Source organism: Strix aluco, chromosome 1, assembly GCF_031877795.1.
Source record: "Strix aluco isolate bStrAlu1 chromosome 1, bStrAlu1.hap1, whole genome shotgun sequence".
In the NCBI taxonomy this organism is placed as follows: Eukaryota; Metazoa; Chordata; class Aves; order Strigiformes; family Strigidae; genus Strix; species Strix aluco.
The window spans coordinates 67,846,768-67,871,050 of record NC_133931.1 but is presented as its reverse complement, the minus strand read 5'-3'; the positions used below and the strand labels follow the sequence as shown (position 1 = coordinate 67,871,050).

The following is a 24,283-nucleotide window of genomic DNA, read 5'->3' as shown; positions in this document are numbered from 1 at the left end:
TCATCGCACCCAACGACATACAGGGCGTGTTACTGTCCACACAAATGTTTCTCATAAAATACAAGAGCAGATTGGACGCAGCAGCTGGGTCAGTCTGTTCATCACACCATCAACAATAATTAATAAGGAACTTCTAATCAGGAGCTACAGTCCTTTTAGAAGAGAAAGGTCCTGGAACACGGAAGGTTGTTACAATTGTTTAATATGAATTAATTAGAGATTAGTGTCCTTTGGAAGAACTATGCTCGTTACAATCGTAAAAGTCACATCCACTGCTTCAAAGACCCCTCCCCAAAGACAAACCTCTCCCTTTGAGCTTGCGCAGAAAATTAAAAACCCACTGTAACTTTAAATTGCAATGAGCAAGTTACTAATCAATGAGGGATAGGGGTGATAAGCACCCACTAATCCCAGTAAATACATAATCATGTAGTTTGGAGTGTTATACTTCAAAGTTCTTTTGTGTGGTGTGCTTTGGGCCTAGCACCCTGTGCAGAATAAAGCATTGTCTTCTCTCTGAACTAATCTTTATTTTAGGTAGCACTGGGACCAGGAGGGAGGGAGAGAGGAGGCACCAAGAAGGCAAGAGCAATTCTACAGCAAAATCAAGCCCCCACCCCACCTCCCGTAGAAGGCAGTTGTTTTTACAAGTCATAAGGAAATATAATTTTACATATTCAATTATTATTTTTCCCTGAAAAGGTAAATAAAAGATGTAACTGGCCATAAGTACATAAGCAAGGAAACACTCAAAATAACAGCATTTGGTTCAGTGGTTTATTTTCTCTAGCACAAAGTAATACAGTAATAGCTATAGTGATCACATATGCACCAAAAAAGTATTTTAAATAAACACACATTTCATGAAAACATCTTTTTGTTTCTTGCTTGTGGCAAACAGAATGACCCAGTTTTTCCCACAGATATTTCCATTATGCTGGTCTCTCAGTTCAGGCAGCAGTAGAGCCACCGTGAATCCCATTTTAGCCTTGACTGTATTTTACATCAATATAATCAAGCTGTGCTCCCACACCACATCTGGCATCCCTCTGTATGCCCTGGCCCCAAAGGAGCAGAGAAACTGTACTGGCACCTGAACCCCACCGGCTGGGCAGGTGAGACCTTCCACACCTTTGTTTTGACTCTCACTGCACACAGTAACTACACATACTTTTTCTGTACAGTTACGTGCCAAAACTCAGAAGAACATGTTACCAAAAAAACCCCCTTTGATTCCAGCTTTGTTTGCCTATTCTGTTTACCTGCATCTAGCACAGACAGTAAATAAGGCAGCTGTAACAGCATATAAAATACACAAAACAGAGACACTTCCATTTATCAGCTGGAATAGCCAGGCATGTTACTGCAGAAAAATACATGCATAAAAATAAAATGCTGCTTATAGGCTCTGCCCCATCAGTTTGTCAAACCATGAGGATTTTCAATGCAAGTACACTGCAATAGATGCAGATTCTACCTTATAAGGCTGACCAAGGGGGAAAAAAAACCAAACAAACACACACAAACTTTTGTCATCTTGCTGGTACAAACCTACAGCAGGTTTCAGTCTATAGTCTTCTGAATTACTAGTTTAGACAGCTGTCCATCATGGACATTTCACAAAGATTAAAGAACACTGAATGGGCAGGACATGCTTCTGCCTAGCTTACCAAGCCATTTCTGCCCACATTCTAAAGGCAATTTATTTTTCATGTTGTTACATTAGCAATGTGTTTTGATATGCAGATATTTTAATATCAGTTGATCGCATTAAAAGCCAGCCAAGAACCCACTGGAAACACTGACTGACATGTATAGATTTATCTCCACAATTTAGTCATAGATCTTAAAATCTCTTGGGCAACACTAGGCTACATGCTTACTTCCTATGTCATCTCCAGCACACAGATAAGAGAAGCCCAGCTGAACAAGCAGCTATTACGGTTGTAGGCTAACAGAAACCACTAGTAAAAAATTCAAAGTCAACCGAGCTCATCCAAGTGATGGACCAAAGTGATGGAGCATGTCCCATTTCTGTAACAGCTGAGGGTGCAAGACAGAAGGCAAGAGACATGTGGGCTGAAGCACACTGAGTTCAGGGTGGTTTACCAGACCACTGGTAAACACTGTGCCCAAGCCCTACAAAAGCCATTAGGATGCAGTGAGGTTGCACCTCAGACACTGCATTTCAGCAGAACAGAGCTGTGATGGGAGGTTTGGAGGGAAGGAGGGGAGAAGTCTTACTGAATTTTTTGCCCAGGAATTAGTCTTGCTTGTGAGGAGCAGGACAGGAGCATGAACAGCAGCTCCAATGGTGACCAGCACCATCACCCCTAGCAAAGGTGAGACTCATTTAAACAGGTCAGGGTCAAATCACATCACTCCAAAGGGTGGCACATTCAACTGCAATCAGGAAGAGACCTCCAGAGGAAAAGCAGCCACATTTTGGGAGATCTGGAATGAGGTAGGACTGCCAAGTCAGTATAGGAAAATGCAGTAGTCAAGGCATGGAAAATTCTGTTTTGACAGGTTTAGTGCATATGTATCAGCACAGCTGTTTTGAACTTATTTGTTTTGCTAAAGAAGAAAGCAGTGATGTGCACATGCCAGAAACAAAACAGCCTTCCATGAGCCAAAGTATTCAAGCACTCTAGGTAGCAAAGGAAAGATGAAGATCAGGTTTAGGCAAAGTTTAGCTACAACAAAGTCAAGCAAGGAACATAGCACAGGTAAGGGCAGAAGTATCATAAGAGTTTACACTGAAAGAATATAAGTTACTCTCTCTTCAAAGAGTTCAAATAAGCAAACACTTCAAGAGCATGGAAGATACAGAAGCAAGTGGTAGATATGTATCCCTTTTTCATCGTACTTACAAATACTACTAATACAACCTTGGGAACACTTTAATATGATTGCTATAATAAAAAAGAGCACAGGATGGATGATCAAGGAGATGCTATAAAAATGTAGCAGACTGCTACAGTACCATGACATACATGACTCTTCTGTTCAGAGGTGTGCTTCTAACAAAAAGTCCAGAGGCTTAACCAAAATGCAATAACATAGAATAAAAGACACACAAAATGTAAAGTGCTTGATTAAGGGAGGGAATGCACCTATATTTTGTCCATGTTCTTGTTAGAGGTGAAAGCCCAGCACCCAGAGTAGCTTCTAGTGATGGAAAGTTAAGTTGCAGGGGGAAGAAAAGTGAGTGCTTCCAAAAGCTTCATGTTCTCTCCAAACAATCGCTCACCAAGCAAAGAGATACATGTATGAACATGTGCAGATCTGGGGGAGCTGCTAACACCCTACCACAGTGTAGTGCTCCCCTCAGGATGCATTAGCAGAGCTGAAGGAAGTATGCCTTTCTCTAGCCCCTGACTTCAAAGGAGACAAGGAACAGGACTTCATCACTATGGGCAGAAGATTAAATCTCGATCTTGTTAACCTGAGGGAAGACTGAAGGAAGAGGCAAAGCTAATATTCCACTGGCTGCAGGAAGTCCTGCAATTCCCATTTCTTAACTAGTAAAACAAACTCCAAAACCTCTCAATTCATTCCAAACATCTATTTCTGAGGTGACAGAGTAGTTTTGGCTTTCATCGTATGACAAAGATATGCCAGACTGTTTTAACCTGTCAGACATAGTATTATCAAACACTTCCTCTTTTCCTCTTCAAGCTTTTTATTCAGCTGATGATTTGAAACAGTGGTAAATCTGAATCGTTAATAAGTTCTAATTGTTATATTTCTGGAATTTTTAAAGCTAGCTAGTTAATATAGCATAATTCTGTTACTTACTCATTTATACAGAAGTGCCTAATGTTCACCTTCCTTGCAAATGCAAAGTTTATTTATTTTGCCATTATCTTTTTCATCCTTCTCCTTCCTTCAGTTAGTTTCAGGGTGGTTAAAATATTAAAACTGTAAGCTCAAACTACATACTTACGTGTACACTTACAGTTATCCTTAACATGCTGCTTCCCCATATATGCTGTCAAAGAAATCTTGCTATTTTGGATTTCTCAGCTTTAGCTGATGCAAAGAATGTAACTGTTTTGCAAGCACAGGTTTGTGTGCAATCACACTGAACTAGAAGTAGTCAGCTCTCCCACTCAGCTCATTTCCCAAAGTAAATCAACACTTTACTTAAGGAAGCTTTTGTAGTAAATTACTGTCTCAGCCTGTAGCACTCCTCCCCTTCATAGCAAGCAGACTTTAATACACCTTTTCCATTTCAGGCAGCGTAAGTGGGATATAGCACTACATTAAAAGTCTTTTTGATGGAATTCACATATATTAGAGCTAGAGCTATGCTTTTACAATCTAATAGCTATACTTCTGTTGCTCATTTGAGAAATCTGTGAAGAGCAACTCGCATCAGAAGGGATGAAACAAGTAAAACATTTGGTGCAAACATTTAAAACAAGATTTCACAAGAATTTGTTTGGAGTAGAAACCAACTGGAATAAGACAAAAAAATCCACAGGCTATTGAAACAAGACTCACTGCAAAAAGTATGGACTGATCTGCCACTATGTAAAGTAGGTGGATGCAGAAGATGAGTTTCTACCAATATAAACACATGCTACCTATTATCTTTTTCTGGTTTTACACTGCTCACTCTGCTTTGTATCCACTGATTTTGATTGTACTAAAATAAAAACCACTGTCCTTTTATTTCTTTAAACCAGCAAAACCATTGAAGTAAAAAAAGTTACATATAATTACATACAGTAAATAAACTTACTAAAAAACAACCCTAACCCCCCAAACAACACTCCTTTAATAGATTTGGCACTTTCACCATGTTTTACTAAGTACAACTTTCCACAGTACCGTATGCAATGCTAAATCCTAAACAAAAAAGCCCAATTTACAGTGTTCATTTCTATCAAGGGAGAGAGGGGAGGGAGGAACACAACAAAGCACACCAATAAAATATCTAGTCTATATCAAACGTACCTCTCCATTACGGAATTTAATAGAAAAAACCTACCACTTATAATTTAACACCAAGCTCTCTTCCTGGCAACCAGGATTACAGGTTTATGCTGAATACAATCTTATGTTCAAATACGGAGATAAGCAGCATTATCCCAAAACCCAAGAGAATCCCAGCGTTCTGTAACAGGAAGTATCCCCAGCGGCTACATCCATGATCACTGGCATCATTGTGGAGCATTTCAGGCACCTAAACAAACAAGAAAGTTAAATGGCTTCAAAATAAACAGCCACTTCAACCCCCGTTCTTCAAACATGAGGCAGCAGAGTCTTACTCCTCTGGTCTTCCCTGTTGACTGCATTAATACCGAATTAGGTGTCACTCAACATGAACATTATCAGTCTATTTTCATATTTAGAGACAGTGTGTAGCGTTCTAATCACTGTTTTAATGATAATTATGCTGATGTCTTAAGCCAGCCATTTACTCAGGATATGATTATTTACCAACTTATTTAATCAAGCGACACCAAGAATTTTATTAAGATAGTTAAGCTTTCACAAACATCCACCAAATACTTCGTACTTCTGTACAAACATACTTCTGAGGTACAATACAGGTTTTAATACAATTCTGTCTTTATCCCAAGCAGCAGTAATGATTTAATGCAAAAGCTGAAGCACATTTTTTTGGTGCCAGTAGTGTGCAACTTGCAGTCTTACTGGCTACCTGCCATACTAGCCTCTGTCAGAAGCAAATTTTTTACTCTACTTCTGCTGTTAACTGCCTCTGTTTAACAACTAAGGGAGAAAAATCTCTGTTCCTACAGTAATCTAAATAAAAGCAATCTTCCTGAACATTTAACTGAGCAGGTACACCGCATACTCATCAGCACCTTAAAGCACAGAAAAAGTTAACTGAGGGAGAAAAGATGGAAGAATTTATTTTGAAATCAAAAGTATAATTAGCATTAATTCTTAAACTATATTATATAAAATTCAAGTAGGTCTAGCCACTTACCATATCCACAAGAGCCACATACATGAACAAGCCAGCAGTAAGTGCAAATATCCACATTGAAACATTGTCTGCATAATGACCAATAAGAATCCCAGTCGCCATTCCAAGATAGGCCAGCATAGCTGACAGAGCATTATAAAGCACGGCTTGCTTGACAGTCATACCAGCTTTTAGAAGTACGGCAAAATCTCCTACAACACGGAAAAAAAAGAAAGTTTTCATCTTCAGGTAACTATTGCAGTATTCATGAGTTTTCTTCCTTACAAGATTAGCAAACTATTTTTATGCTGCTGTCTGCCTTATATTTTCCTTCATACAATCAGAAATCATTGGGGGACAGAAAATTAAAAAGCGCACACGAAGAACAACACAGCAGCAAACATGGTAAGTTTATAACCTTAAAATTATAAGTTGGAAGAAGCAGCTTTTAGTGTAGTTTGCATTTAAACCAACACTGTAAAATACTGTGGTACCTGATCTGCATGTGCATTCTAAAGAAGTTTCTAAAATAAAATATTCCCACTTGACTGCATAAAGCAGTGGTGATGATTCTATTTATTATCCTGTAAATGCTCTTTGTACTTTAAGTCTAACTGTTTCATAAATTTAGGAATAATTTCTTTATTAACTTCTGTAAACAATCCATAACATTTTATTTTTACTTGAAGGAATGGCAGACTACCAGCCAGGAACAGGTTTTCCATAATTCAGAATAGAATTTTTTTTTGTTTATACAAATTAGATCTAAAATAGAGTAAAATAATATAAGCTTATTATTTGGAAATAAAATGGATTCTATATAAAAACATAAGTTATCTCCAGTTAAAAGTAAATGAAAGCAATCTTCACAGCTGAGTAATTTGTTACAACAGCTTTTCCCACAAGATATTGCAATTAAGATGAACTGGTATGTTACAAACATTGTTTAGCATTAACAGAAGAAGGATCCAATTTTATCCCCAGCTAGCTTCAGCTAGTCCCATTTGTTTCAATATTCCTATGCCACTTTGTGTCCTCTGTTAATGAAGGTATCTCTTGTCAAGTTTTGTGCTGATTAAAAAAGTATGATTTAAATTTTGAAAGATTTTTCTTGCTTCCAAAACTAACAAAACATTTGACTCTAAAATTGAGATTCATAACATTAATTTTGTATATTTGTACTAACGACATTTAGTACATATAATTAATTCAAGTTCCACAATTCCTGTAGAATTTATATTAAGATGAACAAGACTCAATTCCTCCTATGTCATGAAACCAGGTATGTTTTCTCCAGGGTAATGTATTTCTGTATGACATTATTGTTCAGACAGACAAATATATCAGACTGTTTAATAAATAGTTCAATGCATACACAAAGTGGTTTAGAAGTTCCATTAAACGAAATCAAACGTTCTACTTTCTAGGGAATGAAAACCTTAAAAAAATTCAAGCAAACTGTTCTTTCTTCATTCTATATACCAAGTATGACTGTGGCCATGACAGCTAAGAAAGAAATACCAGTTGCACATTCAAGATGATTCGACAATTGAAAAGATCAGCTTTGTTCCAAGTTAAAGTAAGCAGCTACATCCTGTTCTCACGAGCTGCTCTGCGAAAAGGGCCAAATACGAAACTCACAACATAAGATGTGTGCATTCCCATGAGAAGTTAAGGTCATGAATTTAAATCACTTGAGCTTGAAAGACAAACTATTTCTAGGAAAGATTTCTAAATAGTTCCAAGTTTAATTTAGAGCTACAGTAGTTCTTTGCAAGACTTAATGAAATAGCGGCAAATGCTATGCAGAAGGAGTTCAATGAATTGTGACCTTCCTTTTAACAGCACAAACACAAGAATAAAATTAAACAGAGATGTGAGAAAAGCAGATTCTAACATGCATTCTCCTGCAATTCATAATTTATGTTGCTAAGGAGAATAAGAACAACTGTACTATACAGAACAAGTTATAAGTAACTGCAAGAAACATTGAGTTTTACATAAAGTAGCTGAAATATTTAGATTTTTAAAATGAAGATTAATTCAATTAAGAAATAAGTCTTTAAATAATTAAAAGTATTAAGCAGATAATCTGACACAGATTAAGTTTTCTGATCAAGTTTTACTGTGCCACAGAATAAAGAAAATCACTTATAATTCTCTGAAGTGCACCTGTAAGTACCTACACCTGCAGCATATGGAAATACTGGAGTCTTACCTAGCTCATGAGGTAATTCATGGCAAAATACAGCCACAGAAGTGCTTAAACCACTAGATAACCCTTCAGTAAAGGCTGCTCCTATGAAAACACAGGAAAAAAACAACATTACTTCATATTCAGACATCAAGTGCAGAAGCATTGTTGCATATGCTTGTATCAGATTAGGACACATTAGTTTCACTCAAATTTTTCTTATGCTTGTGGAAGCATTTAAACTTTAACTGAACAGTTGTTGTTTATGATTCATAAATTCCAAAATCAGAAGCAACATAAAATCCCCCAGTTAAAGCAAACCAAACTTCACTATCTTATTTCTGAACTAAGCCCAATACCTTTCAACAACAACAAAAAAAGCAATAAATGGAAATACTGTTAGAAGAGACATTTTTTTAAAGATACAAAGGGAAGAAAGCAGCTCAACTGTCTGAGAGCCAGGCACTGGAAAAAGAGAAGCCAGTTCAACAGTAAAAGAAGCTATATAGTCACATGAAACCAGCAGTGAAAGATATGTGCAAGCAGCCTAGAATTCACGAAGTGAACTATCATACTTTAAGTGGAGAAAAAAACCCACAAAAACCCCTTAAACTAGTTCAACAGTCCTCATCTTTCTTGTTTTTCTCCACTCCTATTCTTGCTATTTTTCTTATTTGACAGCAGCTCAGGAGGAAGCAGCATGCAGCAGGGCTGAAGAGCTGAACGACAGCTCTCTCACAGCACGGGAGGTCCCCGCCTGCCTGGGGAGTCTCACCGAGGGGTGCAGCAGAACCACATCCAGCTTCCTCTTCAGCTGCGAGCAGGAGCGTGCCAGCAAACAAGGTGCTGTCAATAAGGTGTCCAAGAGGCACGAGGCCATGTCACAGTAGCTGGCATGTGAAGGGACCCAGGAGTACTGCTCACAGAGGCAGAGCTACAATGGCTATGAGACCACAGGAGAGAACCCCCTCTCTCTGCTGGGGTTGCCACCCCCAGTACTCCAGCAGCCTCTACCCAGATGTAACTTCTGAGGGGGGACACTGCTATCCACGTCTTCAGCTGCAAGGAATGACTGATGCTCCTCCCTACAGTGACAACAGCAGCTTTACCTCTGGGATGCGTGCTGTGGCACCCAGTGAAGGAGATGCAAAAAGTAGTGAGCAGGCATCTCTGGACGGGGGATAATGAACAAGGGATTGAGAGGGTCTTCAGAAGAGGTTCTACAGAGGCAAAAGCCCAAGCCCCTTCAGACTAAAGAGGAAGGCAGCACCAAAAGTAACACTGGAACAGGAAACAAGAATTCCCAGACGGGTAAAATTTGAAATAGTGAAGCCTGACAGCAGGAAGAACCCTCCAACTCCACTTGCAGCTACTAATCTAAAGAACATGGTCATGACCCCGACAGCAGTGAGAGGATAAATGATTTCTGCCTAGCCCAGAATGTTCCTTCAGCACATCAGATTAGGGCCAGCAATACAAAAAGAAAGGAAAGGTTTTTAGCAATAGGAGATACCCTCCCATGCAGGATAGAGGGCAGAGGCAGATCTGCTGACCAGAACTACTGCCCAGAGCAGTCCATTGCTTGTCCAGAGCCTGCCCTGATGATGCTGTGGAGACATCAGAAAAGCTCGTTTGGCCCATCATGGATAGGTACAGACTGCCTAGAAAAGACAGAATACAAGTCACATTTTGTTTTGGGCTATCTACATAAAGGAGTTCCTTGACTGCAAAGAGCTCCAGTATAAAACTACATATGAACGCAGTTCCTTGTGCCTATTGAGTCTCGTGGTCAGGATCAGAGTAACACAAGGAACATTGTTACAAACCACCTAACCAAGAAAAGGTGGGGGATAAGGCTACCCCTGAACAACCACACAAGACATCACTATTCACATGAGTGTTTTCAGCTGTGAAGGTAACAGCACTGGGCACACAATCCAGGATGTTTCTTAATTGTGTGGGCAATGGTTTCCCGATACAAATGATAGAAGAGCCAGCCAGGATTAGAATTCTATGATCCACTGCTCAAAAGAAGGAAGAACTGATGGCAATTACAGCAAAAAATGGCATCTTAGCTCCAGTGAGCATGAGGTAATTGAGTTGAGGATACAGAAGGAGGCTGGGAAAGGAAGCAGCAAAATTAAGACTAGATTTTAATGAAGCAGACTAACTTAAGGAATTGCAGGGTAAAATACCCTGAGAATCAGTCAAAGGGGACAAAGTGCCCAAAAGAGGTGGCTGATTTGTAAAGCATGTTTAACAGAGTGCACAAATGAACTACCCTGTTTGTGCGAGAACACTAGGACTTCCAACAGAAGACATGCCAGCTAAGCAGAGTGTGTCCTAATGAATTAAGGCTCAAAAAGGAGGCACACAGGAAATAGAAACAAAGACTGGCAACAAGGAAGATAAAAGCAGTGGAATAAAAAGGAGGAAGACCAAAGCCCAGCTGGAGCCAAGACTAATAAGACACCAAAGATAACAAGAAACAGTTCTACAGGAATGCTAGTTGAGGAAAAATGTTCAGGAAAAATTTGGGTCTGTTGATGTATGGGGAAAGGAACCAAGCAGTAGACATAAAAAAAGGCTGAAGCACCAGCACCACCTTCATCTCAATCTTCACAAAGCCTGATCCCAGCACCGTTCCAGAAAGAAAGGGACAGTGAACAGCAGAAAAGAAACAGTTTCGGAGATGCTTAGGAAAAGCTGGAAACGCTCAGATGCATCCTGGGATGGGACTCACCCAAGGGCGCAGACAGAACTGACTGATGAGACTGCAAGGCTGCAGTCTATCATCTGTGGGAAACCATAGCTATAGAAGGCCCCAGTGGAACTCCAGGAAAAGGATAACATTATTCCCATCTTTAAAGCAAAGAACAGGATTCAGGGAACAGTCAGCCTCACCTCAGTTCCTGGAAAGATAATGTTAAATATCCTCTTCAAATCCCTCTCCAAAATGCTTGACCCAGCTTGAGGAAATTACTGACTATAGAGACGGCAACAGCAGTGAATATAACAGAACTTGACTTTAGTAGGATTTCTGACACTATCTCCTACAGCAGTCTCATCTGTGAGCAGAGGAAATACAAGCTTGACAGTTAGATGATTGCACACTGGCTGGACTGCTGGGCTAACAGGGCTTGATGGCTGGCTACTAACAAATAAGAGTTCACCAGGACAAATACTGCGACTCATTTTCCTCCATATCTTCACTAATGATCTGGATAAAACCGACTGCACCATCAGCAAATCTGCAGATGACAAAAGTTGAGGGGCAGGGGGAAATAAGTAAGGGCCGAGTTGACGCATCAAGCACTAGAGCTTTAGACAAGACAGACCATGGTAAACTTGAAGACTAGGCCAACAGAAATCTTACTACGTTTGAAGAGGAAAAGTGGGAAGTTCTGCACACGGGAGAGAAAAACCTCATGCATTAGTACAAGGTAGGAACTGGCTGGCTGAAATAGCAGCCTTCCTAAAAAGGATGTGAGGATTATGATGGACAAGTGGAATACAAGCCAACAGCGTGCTCTCATTGAAAGTACAGTGAACCACAAACTGCATAGTCTTAGAAGAAGCAAGGCCAGTATACCAAGTTCATATACTTCTCTGCTATGCACTGGTGAGGCTGTTCCTGGATTCTCTGTCCACTTTGGGGTGTCCCAGTTCAAGGTGGATATGAATACTCTTTAACAGAGGCTGACAAGATGATCAGAGGTCAGGACAGATGACACAACAAGGGGAGAAGCTGCAAATCAAAATTTGGAAGCTTTGGGCTGGACACAGATAAAACTTCCCTTATTATGAGACAGTAGTGCAACCTAGTAGAGGTCAGCCACAGATGTGGCAGAATCTCCCCACCTGTGAAGGTTTTCAAGGCTTGGCTGTGCAAAGCCACGACTAACCCAACCTAGTGTTCCCAAGAGCTGTTTCAAGCAGAGGCTTTGACTAGATGACCTCTAGAGGTCACCCATTTCTAGACTATTCATGAAGTCCAATTCAAAGGTGCACAGCATGCAAGACAAAAGCTTTTTTGACTTGAGCCCCTCCCAGCAGGAGTATTTTCCACTTCACTCTAAAACACTTAGTCATAGTAGTCTACACACTAATTAACAGGTAAGTGACTGGAGTTAGTGCTGCTTGACTAGCAAAAGGTTATTAGTAGACACTATCAATCTTTTCTAGGTATCAGTCTGTTTCCCCCACCTCCAAACATTGCTTTATAGTTTTGGAGTCAGATTTTGAGACAGACAGGACAGCTACAGTCATCTGCTACTAAGACAGGACAATTCATCAGCATTCAGTCAGGCTTCAGTTTGAGAAGACTAGAAAAAAAAAAAAGAGAGGAAGGAAAAAGGTAAATTACCTTCTCCCATGCCTGCATCCTAAATAATCTACAGGTTCCTCTATATTACTATCTCTATACAATGTTTTCCCAGTCTTACCACTTATTAGAGAAAAACTAAAAATGTAAGAATCCAGTAAATCTAATTTTGGGACCACACAGGCAAGTCAAACAAAACCTAACTGCTTTGCAAAGTACCTAGGTGGCAGATATGGCTGTATACTGTACAGATACATAGCAACCAGAGTACAAGCTTAAATAACAGGAATATCTATATTTTATTTTTCACTGCTAAAAGATGTCTTGAAACAGTAACTAATTGAAGACTACATTAATATATCTGGTATTACCCCCTCTAGATAGGTTGATTTAATAGTGTCATGGTATCTTAAAATATACTTTAAGATATTACTTCTCTCAAAAAAGAACGAAAGAAAAAAAATATATGCAAGATTAGTGTAAAAATAGTGTTTGGCATTTTAGTTATTTAGTTGAAGCTACACAGAAAAGTTCAAATCACAGAAGATCATTCTGTACAAATTCGTCAGATGCAACTGTTCCATACTTTAACAGAAAAATAAGCACTTTTAAATCTAATTCCTACATAATTAGCACATCACATTTGAGTAAAAAAAGTAACTGATGGGAGTTATTCATAACAAATGCCATGAAATGAATGAACTTAAGTGAAGGGTTACTCTGGCTAAAGTTACCTTACAGAAGCAGTCACATCTTCATTTAAATACAGGTAAAATACTATACAAGTAGTACTGGCATTTTCACATCACCAAAACGATGTCTTTCCATAATACTTTAAGCACATCCAGAACTGAAGGAAAGTCACATTTCCATTGCTACACAGCAGGACTTCTAAATGCTATTGCTCTCACTTGTTCAATAAGCCTTTATTAACCTTCCTCACACTTTTCCTTTCATAACTATGAAGTCATAGCTCTTTCCCAAGTCTTCCTAATGCTAAGAGGTAATTGATTCTGTGTGTCATTTGTATGCAAATCCTCCTCTTGCAATCACGTTTTCACTACTGATCTGCTCCACGCTTCAACTTTCATCAAAAATGATATTAAATCAGAAAGTCTCTTTTCACATTATACTTTGAATTGACTGAATCTGAACAACTGCAAATACTGCTGTGATAAAATAATTATTGGTTTTTCTCCTCAAACAAGAATGAACTTGTTTCTACAGTAAAATTTACAGAAAGACTGATACTGCTGAATTGACCCCATATGCTATACAAGCTGAAAATTAATCCAATACCTGTAAAGATAAGTCTTAAATACTAAAGTCAAGATTCCAAAAGACTAGCATAAGAACTGAAGATTACTGGTTTGACTTCACTTTTTCTAGCTTACTTTAACGTTTTAAATTTAAAATACCTGTGGTCTAGCTCTCCTTCTAGAAAAAAATGAAGGAGTTCCCAAACCTGATCTCTCAGCCAGAAGTCCAAAATATAATATTCAATCTGTTATTTTTGTGACAAAGAAGTATTTTCACTGAAGCATTGTCAAAAAAAGACTGAACAACTACAACATGTAAGGGAAAAATAGGGACATGAACAAGGTAAGTGTTCTGTTTATGTGTAAATTAACTGTCTATATCTGTTTAAATTTTAAAAAATGGACTATTACGCTCAACTTTAAGAATAAGATTGAGTAGAGTATGACTAGTGTTTAAGAAAATATTTTTAAGTACTTTTCCAAGAAGAGAGACTGAGCCTGTTTTCAGACTGAGTACAGCACACTGAGCATCCGAAGGAATCTAAGTATGCTACACTTGATAGAGACACTCAATCCAAAAACCTGCACAAAGGCAACATACAGTGGCTTTACTGGTATCTTCTCCGTGAATTCTATTTCTGACAGGTAATAGCTAACTGATGTCCTATTAATTATTCCCCTACTCTCACATTCCTATGATACAAAAAGCAGCACAGACCTTCTCTGGAAGGTTAGTACAAACACTAGGAAGAACTGCAGTGTCACTCTTTAGCAGACAGTAAGATCTGAGAATCCGGATGTGATAGGACTGCTGTGCAGGAATTGTAAAAGCACCTTAGAGAACACAATGCCTTGGACCAAATTCATTTTACAGTAAAAATGAATGTATGCCTACCTCCCACAGCACAAAAAAAATCAAAAAAAAAAAAAATCACACATATATATGTTGCTGAATTCATTTGGATAATCTTCAGGCTAAAGCAGACTGAAACCACGACCCCATCTCCTTACTCACCAGCGCTCTGGGGAAACTTACACATGATTCGTAACCAGTACAGGCAAAGCCAGATGTGCAAAGTACAGAACCTGACCTTGCTGTAACAAGTAAAGATGGAAGGGAAAAAGAAATAAAGAAGCCAATGATACTAGTGGCCTGACTCAAGTGGAAAGACAGTTAATTTATGTGATCAAAAAGACAAGCTTGTCTTAAAAAAAGTTTTTAAAAATTGCTGGGCACTTGCAGGCATTGACGAACTAAGACAGCTCTAAGTCCTAAATATTGTTTTATAAGCCTAGCTTTAGTTTTGAAAAATGTTAGCTTTAACTTTGCTGAAAGAAGGAAATAAAGCAAAGTTTACAGATTTCCTAAAGAAACACAGTTGTAAGGACATAACTTCCGTTTCATTTGTCACTGATATCCAGGTTGTTAAACTGATTTTTCTTATTCATTCGAAGCTGCTACCAGATAAGAGTTTAGGCTTCAGAGATCCTCCACTTATTAGTTATGTTCCTAATAGAGATAAATGACAGCAAGAAAACTTTGCTGTCCTCACATACAACAAAGGTGCAGTGTCCAAGCCAGCACTTACCAATTGCTAGGCCATCACTAAAATTGTGTAGTCCGTCTCCCATAATCACCATCCATGCCAGAGTTGCTATCCCCGCATCCTTCAGTTCTTCACGTGAGTAGCGCTGACTGTGACTGTGGGGATGATGGTTCTGGTGATGATGGTGATGCAGAATATGATGGTAGTCATGGTGATGATGACTGAGATGATCTGTCTGTCCTAGTGTATCATGTAAGTGAGAATGACATTTGTTTCTACAGCCCCTGGACACATATTCATTGTCAACCTCCTCTTGACGAGAATGAGCTATCATTACTTCTTCTTCTTCTTGTACAATTGGCTGCTGAGAAAGGAAGGGTGATGGATCTTGAGAGTCTGTCCCCAGATAGCCCTCAGGCCCTGTTATAAAAACCCAGAGTATAATGTTATACATTTTTTAAATCACCTAGGAAGCAAAGATACAATAAACAAGTTGAATAAGTGATGCAGTAAGGAGGAAACTAGTAAGTCGAAGTTGAGACTGATACACCAGTTTTTTGTACTAGAAGCTTTTCCCCCAAGGGTTTCCACAACTTATTCTTCTTTAATCAGATTTCCAAGATTTTTCCCAATAGTTCAAAATAAGACATACTTTTAGGTTCTACCCCCTCCTACTGAAGCAGCCCCTACGTTATGGCCACAAATGCCTCCTAAAAGGTAAAAAAAGCTTTTAATCTAAGACCTGGTGCAATTTACACACAACAGCACAAAGTTCTGTGTCCCAGTTTCACAGCATGAAGGCTGTTAGTTCAATTGTTTCAGAAAGACGAAGTGTCTGGATAGCATATGCCATTTATTCCTCTTAGGGATGAAGAATAAGAATGTAGAAGAGGATTATGCTACAGATAATTTTGGAAACTCCTGTATTTCATATAAATACAGGACCTTAAGTTTGAACACCTGAAAAATAAACAGTCAAAAATAAAGTCATCAACATAGACCATGAAGCATCCCCATATAAACATTAGTGGCACACTAAGGTTAGTTATTTTAACTCCTAAAACTTGCTAAATTCTTCCAAAAAAATACACTTTTTTTTCCTGCATTACCAACAACTCTTTCATTAGTTATAAAATTATTCTGAGAAACTGAATGCCTTTTTTAGCTACAAGGACTAACAGTGTCTAGTGAGGTGTGTTTTGGCTTACAGCATGATCTTGGGGACACATCGTCATTTGCAGACCAAATACCTCAAGTAGACTCTAGGACTTTAGATTATCAACCTTATAAATAAATACATACTCAAACTAACAAAATCCAGACTTAAGATATACAGAAATCTAAATAACGGATCATGCACTTAAGATCTAATAGTCTAAAGAGAAGTGTAGAAGCCAGTAGGTACAGCTGTATTTGCAACAGGCATAGCCAGAAGAGCTTCACCAAGTGACTTCAACTTCTGCTGTTAAATCCAGAATTAACAGCTTAATGTTTCAAAACTGTGAATTTACTACTTCCAACCCATCGATCCTTTTTAAAGGAAAGCACAGACCAGTAAAGCTAGTCCTCTACATATCCATGCACAGACAGGTTTTGTTTTGAAAAGAATTCAAGTAGGCAGAGATCCAACCTACAGCAAGAAACAGATCTATGAGCTGCCATCAATCAGGTGTTTTTTAAACAGTACTGCCACAAAATAACAACTGTGCAATATTACTGAGACTTACGATCATCTGTATCTAACTTTTCTTCATTTGCTGAAAACTTCTTACTTTCTCCATCATCTTCATTTTTTTTCTTATTCCAAAAGAAAATACTGCAGTTATGAATATTTTACTTATTTTTCAGGATATACATGAGCAACATTATATTCACAATATTTATGCAGCCTCCACAGAAAGAGGACAACATGGAAGCCATATAAAGAGTGAAGAAGAGGAACATTAGAAACTTGGCTAAGTACAGTAAAACAACAAAGGTTCCTCAGGCTCCACAGGAGGAAAAAACCCAACAACAACCCACATGCGTAAATATCCCTCATTTTTGCATGCGGAAAAGCAGAGGGGTTTATCTGAGAAGCAAAACATATGAAATACTGAATAGAAGTTATTCCACTAATTCCTTTCCATTGTAATGTCAGTATATGTTTTCTAGTGTACCGAAGCAAAACCAAAAATCTGTAATCATTGCTCACTCATGTCTGTATCACAACAATTTATGATCAGTGACTTGGTATCTACAACAGCATAACTAGTCTAACAGGAAATCTATTCCCAGTGGCTGAGAGGACATAGAAAATACCTGCTTTGCTTGGAACTCTTCATGTCCTCTCCTGGCAAATAAGTTAGAGATGGAGAAAGCAATCCTGTTGCTTGCAGTTAGTTTAGCTTCAGTATAAGCCACACCAACACAACCTCCCATGACGCAAATTAAAGAGCTTACATGGCATCTGCTCTGAGCCTGCTGCCTTAATGACCAATTTAACAATAAAACTAAACAGAGATTATCAGTCATTGTGGTAGCTTCTAGGTAACTGATTTCTAGGCCAAGTAATTAGTAGTTTACTAACATTCAAGCAAAGCTTAGGATATCGCCAGCTTTCACTGTATCTTTTTTACTGAGTCAACTTTTACATCGTTTACTCCTGGCTACACTAGTCTTTAAAGAACTCAGCCACCAATAATTGGTGAGTTACCAACATTTATGACCTGCCAAAATTCAGTTATTATTTACCTTCCACATAAACAGCAGAGTAATCTGAAAGCTGTATTGCTCTTCTTTTTGGGGGGAGAGAAGGGGAAGAAACAAGGGGCTTGGCAGACTGTAGTTCCAAACAGAACACTATCTGATGAAGTCACTTTCTAGTGTAGCTGGATGCTTATTTATGTAAGCACTTACTGCCACCCTTACCATTTTGTGTAAGCACCCCCCTCAACAGGAGTACAATAACTGTATGAGGCCATCTTATTTCATCCAGTATGAGAATTAATAATAATAACAGTTCAGATAGTTATATAATCGCCTTGAGATGTTAGAAGGAAGTCAACAGTGAACAGTAACTTCTTAAATCACTCTAAAACAAAGCGTGCAATTGGATTGGTGCTTATTAAACAATTCACTATAGTGTCAAGCCTGTACTATGTGTCTGGTTAAGGAAACCGTTCAGAGCTCTTCCATAACAGGACCACACAAAAGAGTTATCATGTAGTTTAAAAGTATAAGTTACCATGTAGTTTAAAAGTATATGCATCACTTCTATAAATGAAGTTATAACATTAATCAAGCCAATCACTATTAAATTCAGACAGATATATGATACTCAAAAGTTTTTATAAGTGTATTCACAAAATGGTCATGCAATACAATATAGCTTCAAAATAATAGTTTCTCTACCTTTTTCTTTTTGTCTTTAAACTGCTTTATTAAAGTGATCAAATGCTCCACTAGAAACATGAAATATAAGCCTCCAAGTGCTGTAAGTCCCTTCCATGTAGAATCCAAGTAAGCACTCTCCTCTGTACTTTGAAAAACAAGATGTTTGAACGTAGAGCCTTTGTTTTGTTCAAGCAGAGGTTTTTCGTGGTGATGGTGATGGTTTCCATGAGACTAAAGGGAGAACCAAATGGGGAAAGTCATTATACTCAAAAGAATGGATAAGAAACATAGAAAGTATTCTTCACATTCTTTTCCTCAAGTCTGGAGTCCAGACTTGACAATTTTCATGGGGTAAAAGATCTGGATACAAACTTCAACAGTTAAAGAAATCTTTTGATAGGAAGAAACATTGCAAGGATTGAGAGTAGACCTTGGTATTTACCCTCTCACTGAAGCTACATGTATACTGCTCAATACAAGATGTGCAACTGCCCCCACAGAAATTCCTGACACTGTCAAGGAAACTTCATTTTAAGTGGTAGTCACAGCCAGCACACCAATTACTTTCTCATCTAAGATTGCTCATAGGCATCAAACGCCTTTTTATGCAAGGAATTTAGTAGTAATTTCCATCTGAAATTCTTCCCCTCCTCACTGGCTATTGATACATTCCGAACCAAAAAACTTCTAGGACATCTCATTCACATGTTTAGATTTACATAACCTCACAAAGCAAACAAAATTAACTGAAAGGAAGAACCACCACCTAATGAATTACAGGCAGGAATCAGAAACCACCACAGCATCTGCAGTCCTTTTTATCCATCTTATCTGAAAGATGGAACAAGTTATCTTTGGGGGGCGGGGGGAGCAGGATGGAGGAATGTCCATTTAAGAGCTTCAAGAAAGGTAGAAATTTAGCAATCATATTCCAATTTCATTGTCCATATTACATAACAGCAATATGTAACTCTAAAGTCTACCAAGTAATGTTTTCCCAGTACCTCTGAAATGTTTGATTCCGATAAAAGTTAAAATGGATAAGCAATTAACATAAATGGCTGATAACAGAAAATAGCGGATTATCTACTCCACATTTAAAGTGTACAGTGAGTGATTTCCACTATCTATAAAGTTCATTAAACTGGAAAAAGAAAATAAAGAGACAGCATTGCAGTAAGTGACTAAAAACATTTATGCAAAATTCTTGCATGCAAGGAACGCTGGGTGATTTGACAGTATATATGATTAAGAACAGGGAATAGATTGAGAGATAATAGCGTGAAGTTCACTGTAAGGACTGTGAAATGAATGACACAAACAGTTCCAAATGGGAGACCTTTCCATCAAAGAAACTACCTTACAAGGCTGAGAAATGACTCACCAAATAGGTCTTAGTAGGGATTAAAATTATCACTAAGAAGTACAGACAGATGTCAAATTCTCTGCTTTGAGATAATGAATGAAACAGTAATTAATACTTACATGTGGAAGGAGATGTAAGAAAGCATCTCCACTCAAAGTCCCCACAGCCAATGCCACAAGAAAACTTAGAAGAAATTTGAAAAATACACGATTCATAAGCGGTACCAATATAACACCCAATAAGGAAAGAAAACTGATGACAGAGATGGATATAAAGCCACCGATCCAAGCTGGTTAAAAAAAAAAAAAAGAGAAAAGTAACAACAATAAGTAACAGTTGTATGAGATTTTGTTTGTTTAACATTCCTGTTATCAAACACTCCTGATCATTTGATTAATTAGATGTTAACAAATGGTATGCAATAAAGACTTCTCTCTAGACATGGTCAAGTACCAAAAGAAAACTACAAACTTCTCTCAGCTTTCTCAAATTTATAACCAACATACACGGGTTTCCAATAAGCTTTTATTCCTGTTAAAAAAAAACCTACCTATTTGCAGAGAGTAACTTTTTGGAGGAGTTTCAGCTTTTTCACTAGTTGCATGGACTATGCAGTATTTACCATCGATCTGATTAATAAGAGCTGGACAGAGGTAACTGAATTCTGTAGCAGTCAACAACACCTGAGTGCCTATTCCATGGGACTGCATCAGTTTTGATGCACTGGAGCACTGTGAAAAGACACATGCATTAAAGATTAACCAGAACCAAAATACCTGATAAATCTGAAGAGGACTGCACATCCCACTTCAGTTGAAATGCAGTTGCACCACATGAAAAGTTCTATCAACAGTAATTAAAAATGGGTAACAAACCAATTTAGTAAGAACTGTACCTCCACCTCCCTTCTGGTCCAGAAAGCTAGTCTGGGAGTCTGGCTAGATGATGCATAATTATCACGCATTCTCAGCACAAGGGGGTCACGTGCTTTGCTGTGCAAATAGAAGCAGCCAAGCACTTTTCACTCAGTTTTAGATGCCATATAAGGAAGTAGTAACAAGGTTAAATTTTTTTTATAGAAGTGATTACTGTGGAAAGTCTTGCCCAGAAGGTGTTCCGCATACACTTCCTCCAGTGAAGAGTTCCCCACTGTACAACCTACAGTTTTGCTGGGTTTAAACAGCAGTAGTATTTCTGCTCTGACTGTGCAGAACAGAGTAGCAACTTGTGAATTCAGCACCTACAATCAGTACACAACACCCACTCTGAATTACCTGGCATGGCTCTGTACATTAAGACTGCAGAGAGACACCTGCTTTAAGGCCTTTAATGGAGAAGCTGCATGAGAAAATTTCATCTACAACACAACTATAGACTTTGTCAGCACTAATTGTTACTATTTTAAAGTAATAGATAACATTTTGCAGCAATCTTTTTCACAGTTGGTCTCTACATACAATCTTAAAGAAGATGGGGAGGGAGGGGGTTGAAGGAAGAAGGTGCCAGTTACTTCCCTGCAGTTCTACACTATCTGCCATAGGATTATTTAACACTTGAGATAGCTTTGATAAGAATGACAGTATTTAACTAGATTTTTTTTTTTACTTTCACCACATTATTAGGCACACAAGACAGATTCTGGCTTTAAGGCAGAACAGCAAGTTTTAAATGCTAAGTGTTTTTCATTTTTAGTAATATTTTAAAAGACTATATAAATAATAAATATACAGAATCAAACATACGTTTATACTTAATATAAGTACATCTTTCTCTTTAGGAAAAATTAAGAATAACTAGATTGCATATGTTTTCCTGAGCTTGTGAACATAACAGGACATTCCTTCAAAATGTTAAGTTTCAAGGAAAGTTGTTTGTGTGTGTTTTGCTATGAGTATTGTTACACCACAAAGCTTGTACCCAGTTAAATGATAAGCACCTAACAAATAAGCCATAACAACATTCCTGGTGGATCTGGATTCCCAAGAATACAACAGAATCAGTCTCACCTCTTGGGTATTTTGGTTTTTCAGTTTAGAATACAGGTAACTTCCTCTTTCCGATTCCTTTGGGGAAGCATGAGATTCATTTGCTTTGCTGTTAGCAAGCCAGCTTGCGTTGCTGCCACCTGTGGCATTAACAGCATTAGAGCTGGTCAGACCTAAACGAGCAACCAGCTTGACTTCCCCGGGTTGCACATTCCGTAATTCAGAGTGGCCATCTGTGGGAGCAGTGATGATAGATGCTGTTATTTCATTAATGGTGTTCTTGCTGCGTACAAAGTTCTGCTGATGTTCTACATTCTCCACTTTATGAGGTTCCTTTGAGTGACTGTTTCTGTGGTCTTTGTTAGCATCGGATTCATGGTTTGGACAAACAGTCTTCTCTGAGTTTTTACTCAGTGAAATGTGATTATGATGAAGGTGATGATCATGGTCGTGATCATGATCATGGTCATGATCTATTTTAATCCTTTTAATTTTATCTATACCTATGTTCTGGAGCAGTTTTCTAAACCCTTCAATCGACAGAGAGTTGTTTTCTCCGTAACGATGAAAAAGTTCTTGAAGGTGAAACCTCTGTATTAATACTGCCAAGTCAATATTAACACCAGCTACCTTTTCTGGAAAAGTTCTCTCCGATGTATGCACAACAGTAGCTGTCTCCACTCCATGATAACTTTCACACAGTAGTATGGAAAACGATACAAGGAGAGTGACCGGCACTGTAGCCTCCATCACAATTTCTTTCTAGCAGTGAAAAATCTAGAAAAAGAAAATTTTAACAGTTTGCATAAAACTGATCACATCTTCCTCTATAATAGATGTTCATTAATTTGCTTAAACAAAAGAACGCACAAGAAACCAAAACAAACCCTGCTCAAAGTATGGATGCAGTAAAGAGCCATTTAAATTTCTTACACATTCAGGATTTTTCCCAGATGCGTGGCCTCAGGCAACAGATGAAGCTGCATACCACAGGGAGGTCGCTGGACATAAACACCCCCCAGGTGTAAGCTTACCTTTGTTTAGCTTGGCCTGAGGTCAGTTTTCTAACACAAGCTAAACAATAAGCCCATCCTCAAAGGTGTGCCAACTGAGGTCTAGGTTAGGCTTTTTCTTACACTTAAAAGAAGCCTTACAATTTCACTCTTAGCACGGAATAAGTAGTATAAATTATACGTTCCTGCTTAAAAATCATAATTCCTAACCTTCCATCGCTGGATTTGCCAGAGCTCTTGGCAAGCCAGCGGGCTGAGTTTTCAGCACTCCACAAAAAAATGTTTTAGATGCTGTCACATTCTGTCTGCGTTTTAACACTGCTGGCGTACCAGCTCCTCTCACTCGGCAGGCAGACCACTGCTGTGGACCATAAATACTCCATAAGGTACTCTAGCAAGGCTGGGAATTAACTAATGTTTAGGCCGCGTGCAGAACGATGTCAGAGGGCCGCCTCAGCCCTTTTCCAGGGAGGCGCAGGGAACGCAACGCAACGCGGAGAACTTCGCAGCTCTCACTAAGATTCTCTTCAGCCCTGGGAGCCCAGCACCGCCGCCGGCACCCGCAGCAGCACCAGTGCTCACGGTCCCCGCTGCAAACGGTACAGCGGGCGGGGAGGAGGCGGCGCCCCCGGAGATCCGCGCTCTCCACGGCCGCCGAGGCGCTCCCCACGGCCCGGCCCGCGGCCCCCAGCAGGCACAGGCCGGGAGGGGCGGCGCCGCCGCTCCCCGGGCCGCGTGTAACCGCTCCCCGCGGGCTGCCAGCGCACGCCGGGGGCGGGGAGGAGCGCAGCCCCGGAGCGAGGCAGCGCCCGGCCCAGCCCAGCCCCGCCTCACCCGGCGGCGGTTCCAGCGGCTCGGCCCGCTCCGCAGCTGCCGGCCCCGCGACCTGCCCGCCGCCGCGGGGGAGGAGGAGAGGGGGGAAGGTGGGGTGTTACCTCGCCCGCCGCCGGGCCGGGCCGCCCCGCCGCCGAACCCTGCCGCCGCTGCCCACGCGCGCCCGCCGGCCGCTCCCCGCCCCCTTCCTTTCCTTTTCCGGGTGCGGCGGCCGTTACGCGTCTCTCCGGCGGCCAACGGGGAAGCGCGGCGGGCGTCACGTGGGGACGGCGGAGCGCGTGGCGGCGGCGGCGGCGCGCGGCTTCGAGGCTGGTGCAGCCGCCGCCGGCGCCTGTGAGGGCGGTGGCTAGGGAAGGCCCCCCCGCCTCCCCCCCCCCCAGTGTGCCGCCGCCCCTCACGGGGCGGGCGTCCTGCGGGAGCGGGCGGTGGGCGCTGCCTCGGC

The 24,283-nt window shown here is 39.8% G+C and overlaps 1 protein-coding gene across 6 annotated transcripts; it reads right to left on the bottom strand.

Annotated features, from left to right (window-relative positions):
• Positions 1–763: 763 nt before the first annotated feature.
• SLC39A6 (solute carrier family 39 member 6) lies at positions 764–24,007 on the bottom strand. Of its 6 annotated transcripts, none has more exons than XM_074823975.1 (11): positions 23,943–24,007; positions 22,016–22,771; positions 20,560–20,740; positions 20,129–20,298; positions 18,662–18,874; positions 16,996–17,065; positions 15,311–15,688; positions 9,692–9,799; positions 8,163–8,243; positions 5,966–6,156; positions 764–5,194 (listed from the first exon to the last, which is right to left on the bottom strand). In XM_074823975.1, the coding sequence occupies exons 2-11, from the start codon at positions 22,742–22,744 to the stop codon at positions 5,042–5,044; spliced, it is 2,274 nt and encodes a 757-aa protein (XP_074680076.1). In that variant the 5' UTR covers positions 22,745–22,771; positions 23,943–24,007; the 3' UTR covers positions 764–5,041. The 6 variants fall into 6 exon arrangements, with proteins under 6 accessions (XP_074680076.1, XP_074680086.1, XP_074680096.1 ...); XM_074823985.1 differs by having other exon boundaries at positions 23,842–23,973; XM_074823995.1 differs by lacking the exon at positions 23,943–24,007 and adding an exon at positions 23,218–23,322.
• Positions 24,008–24,283: the final 276 nt, after the last annotated feature.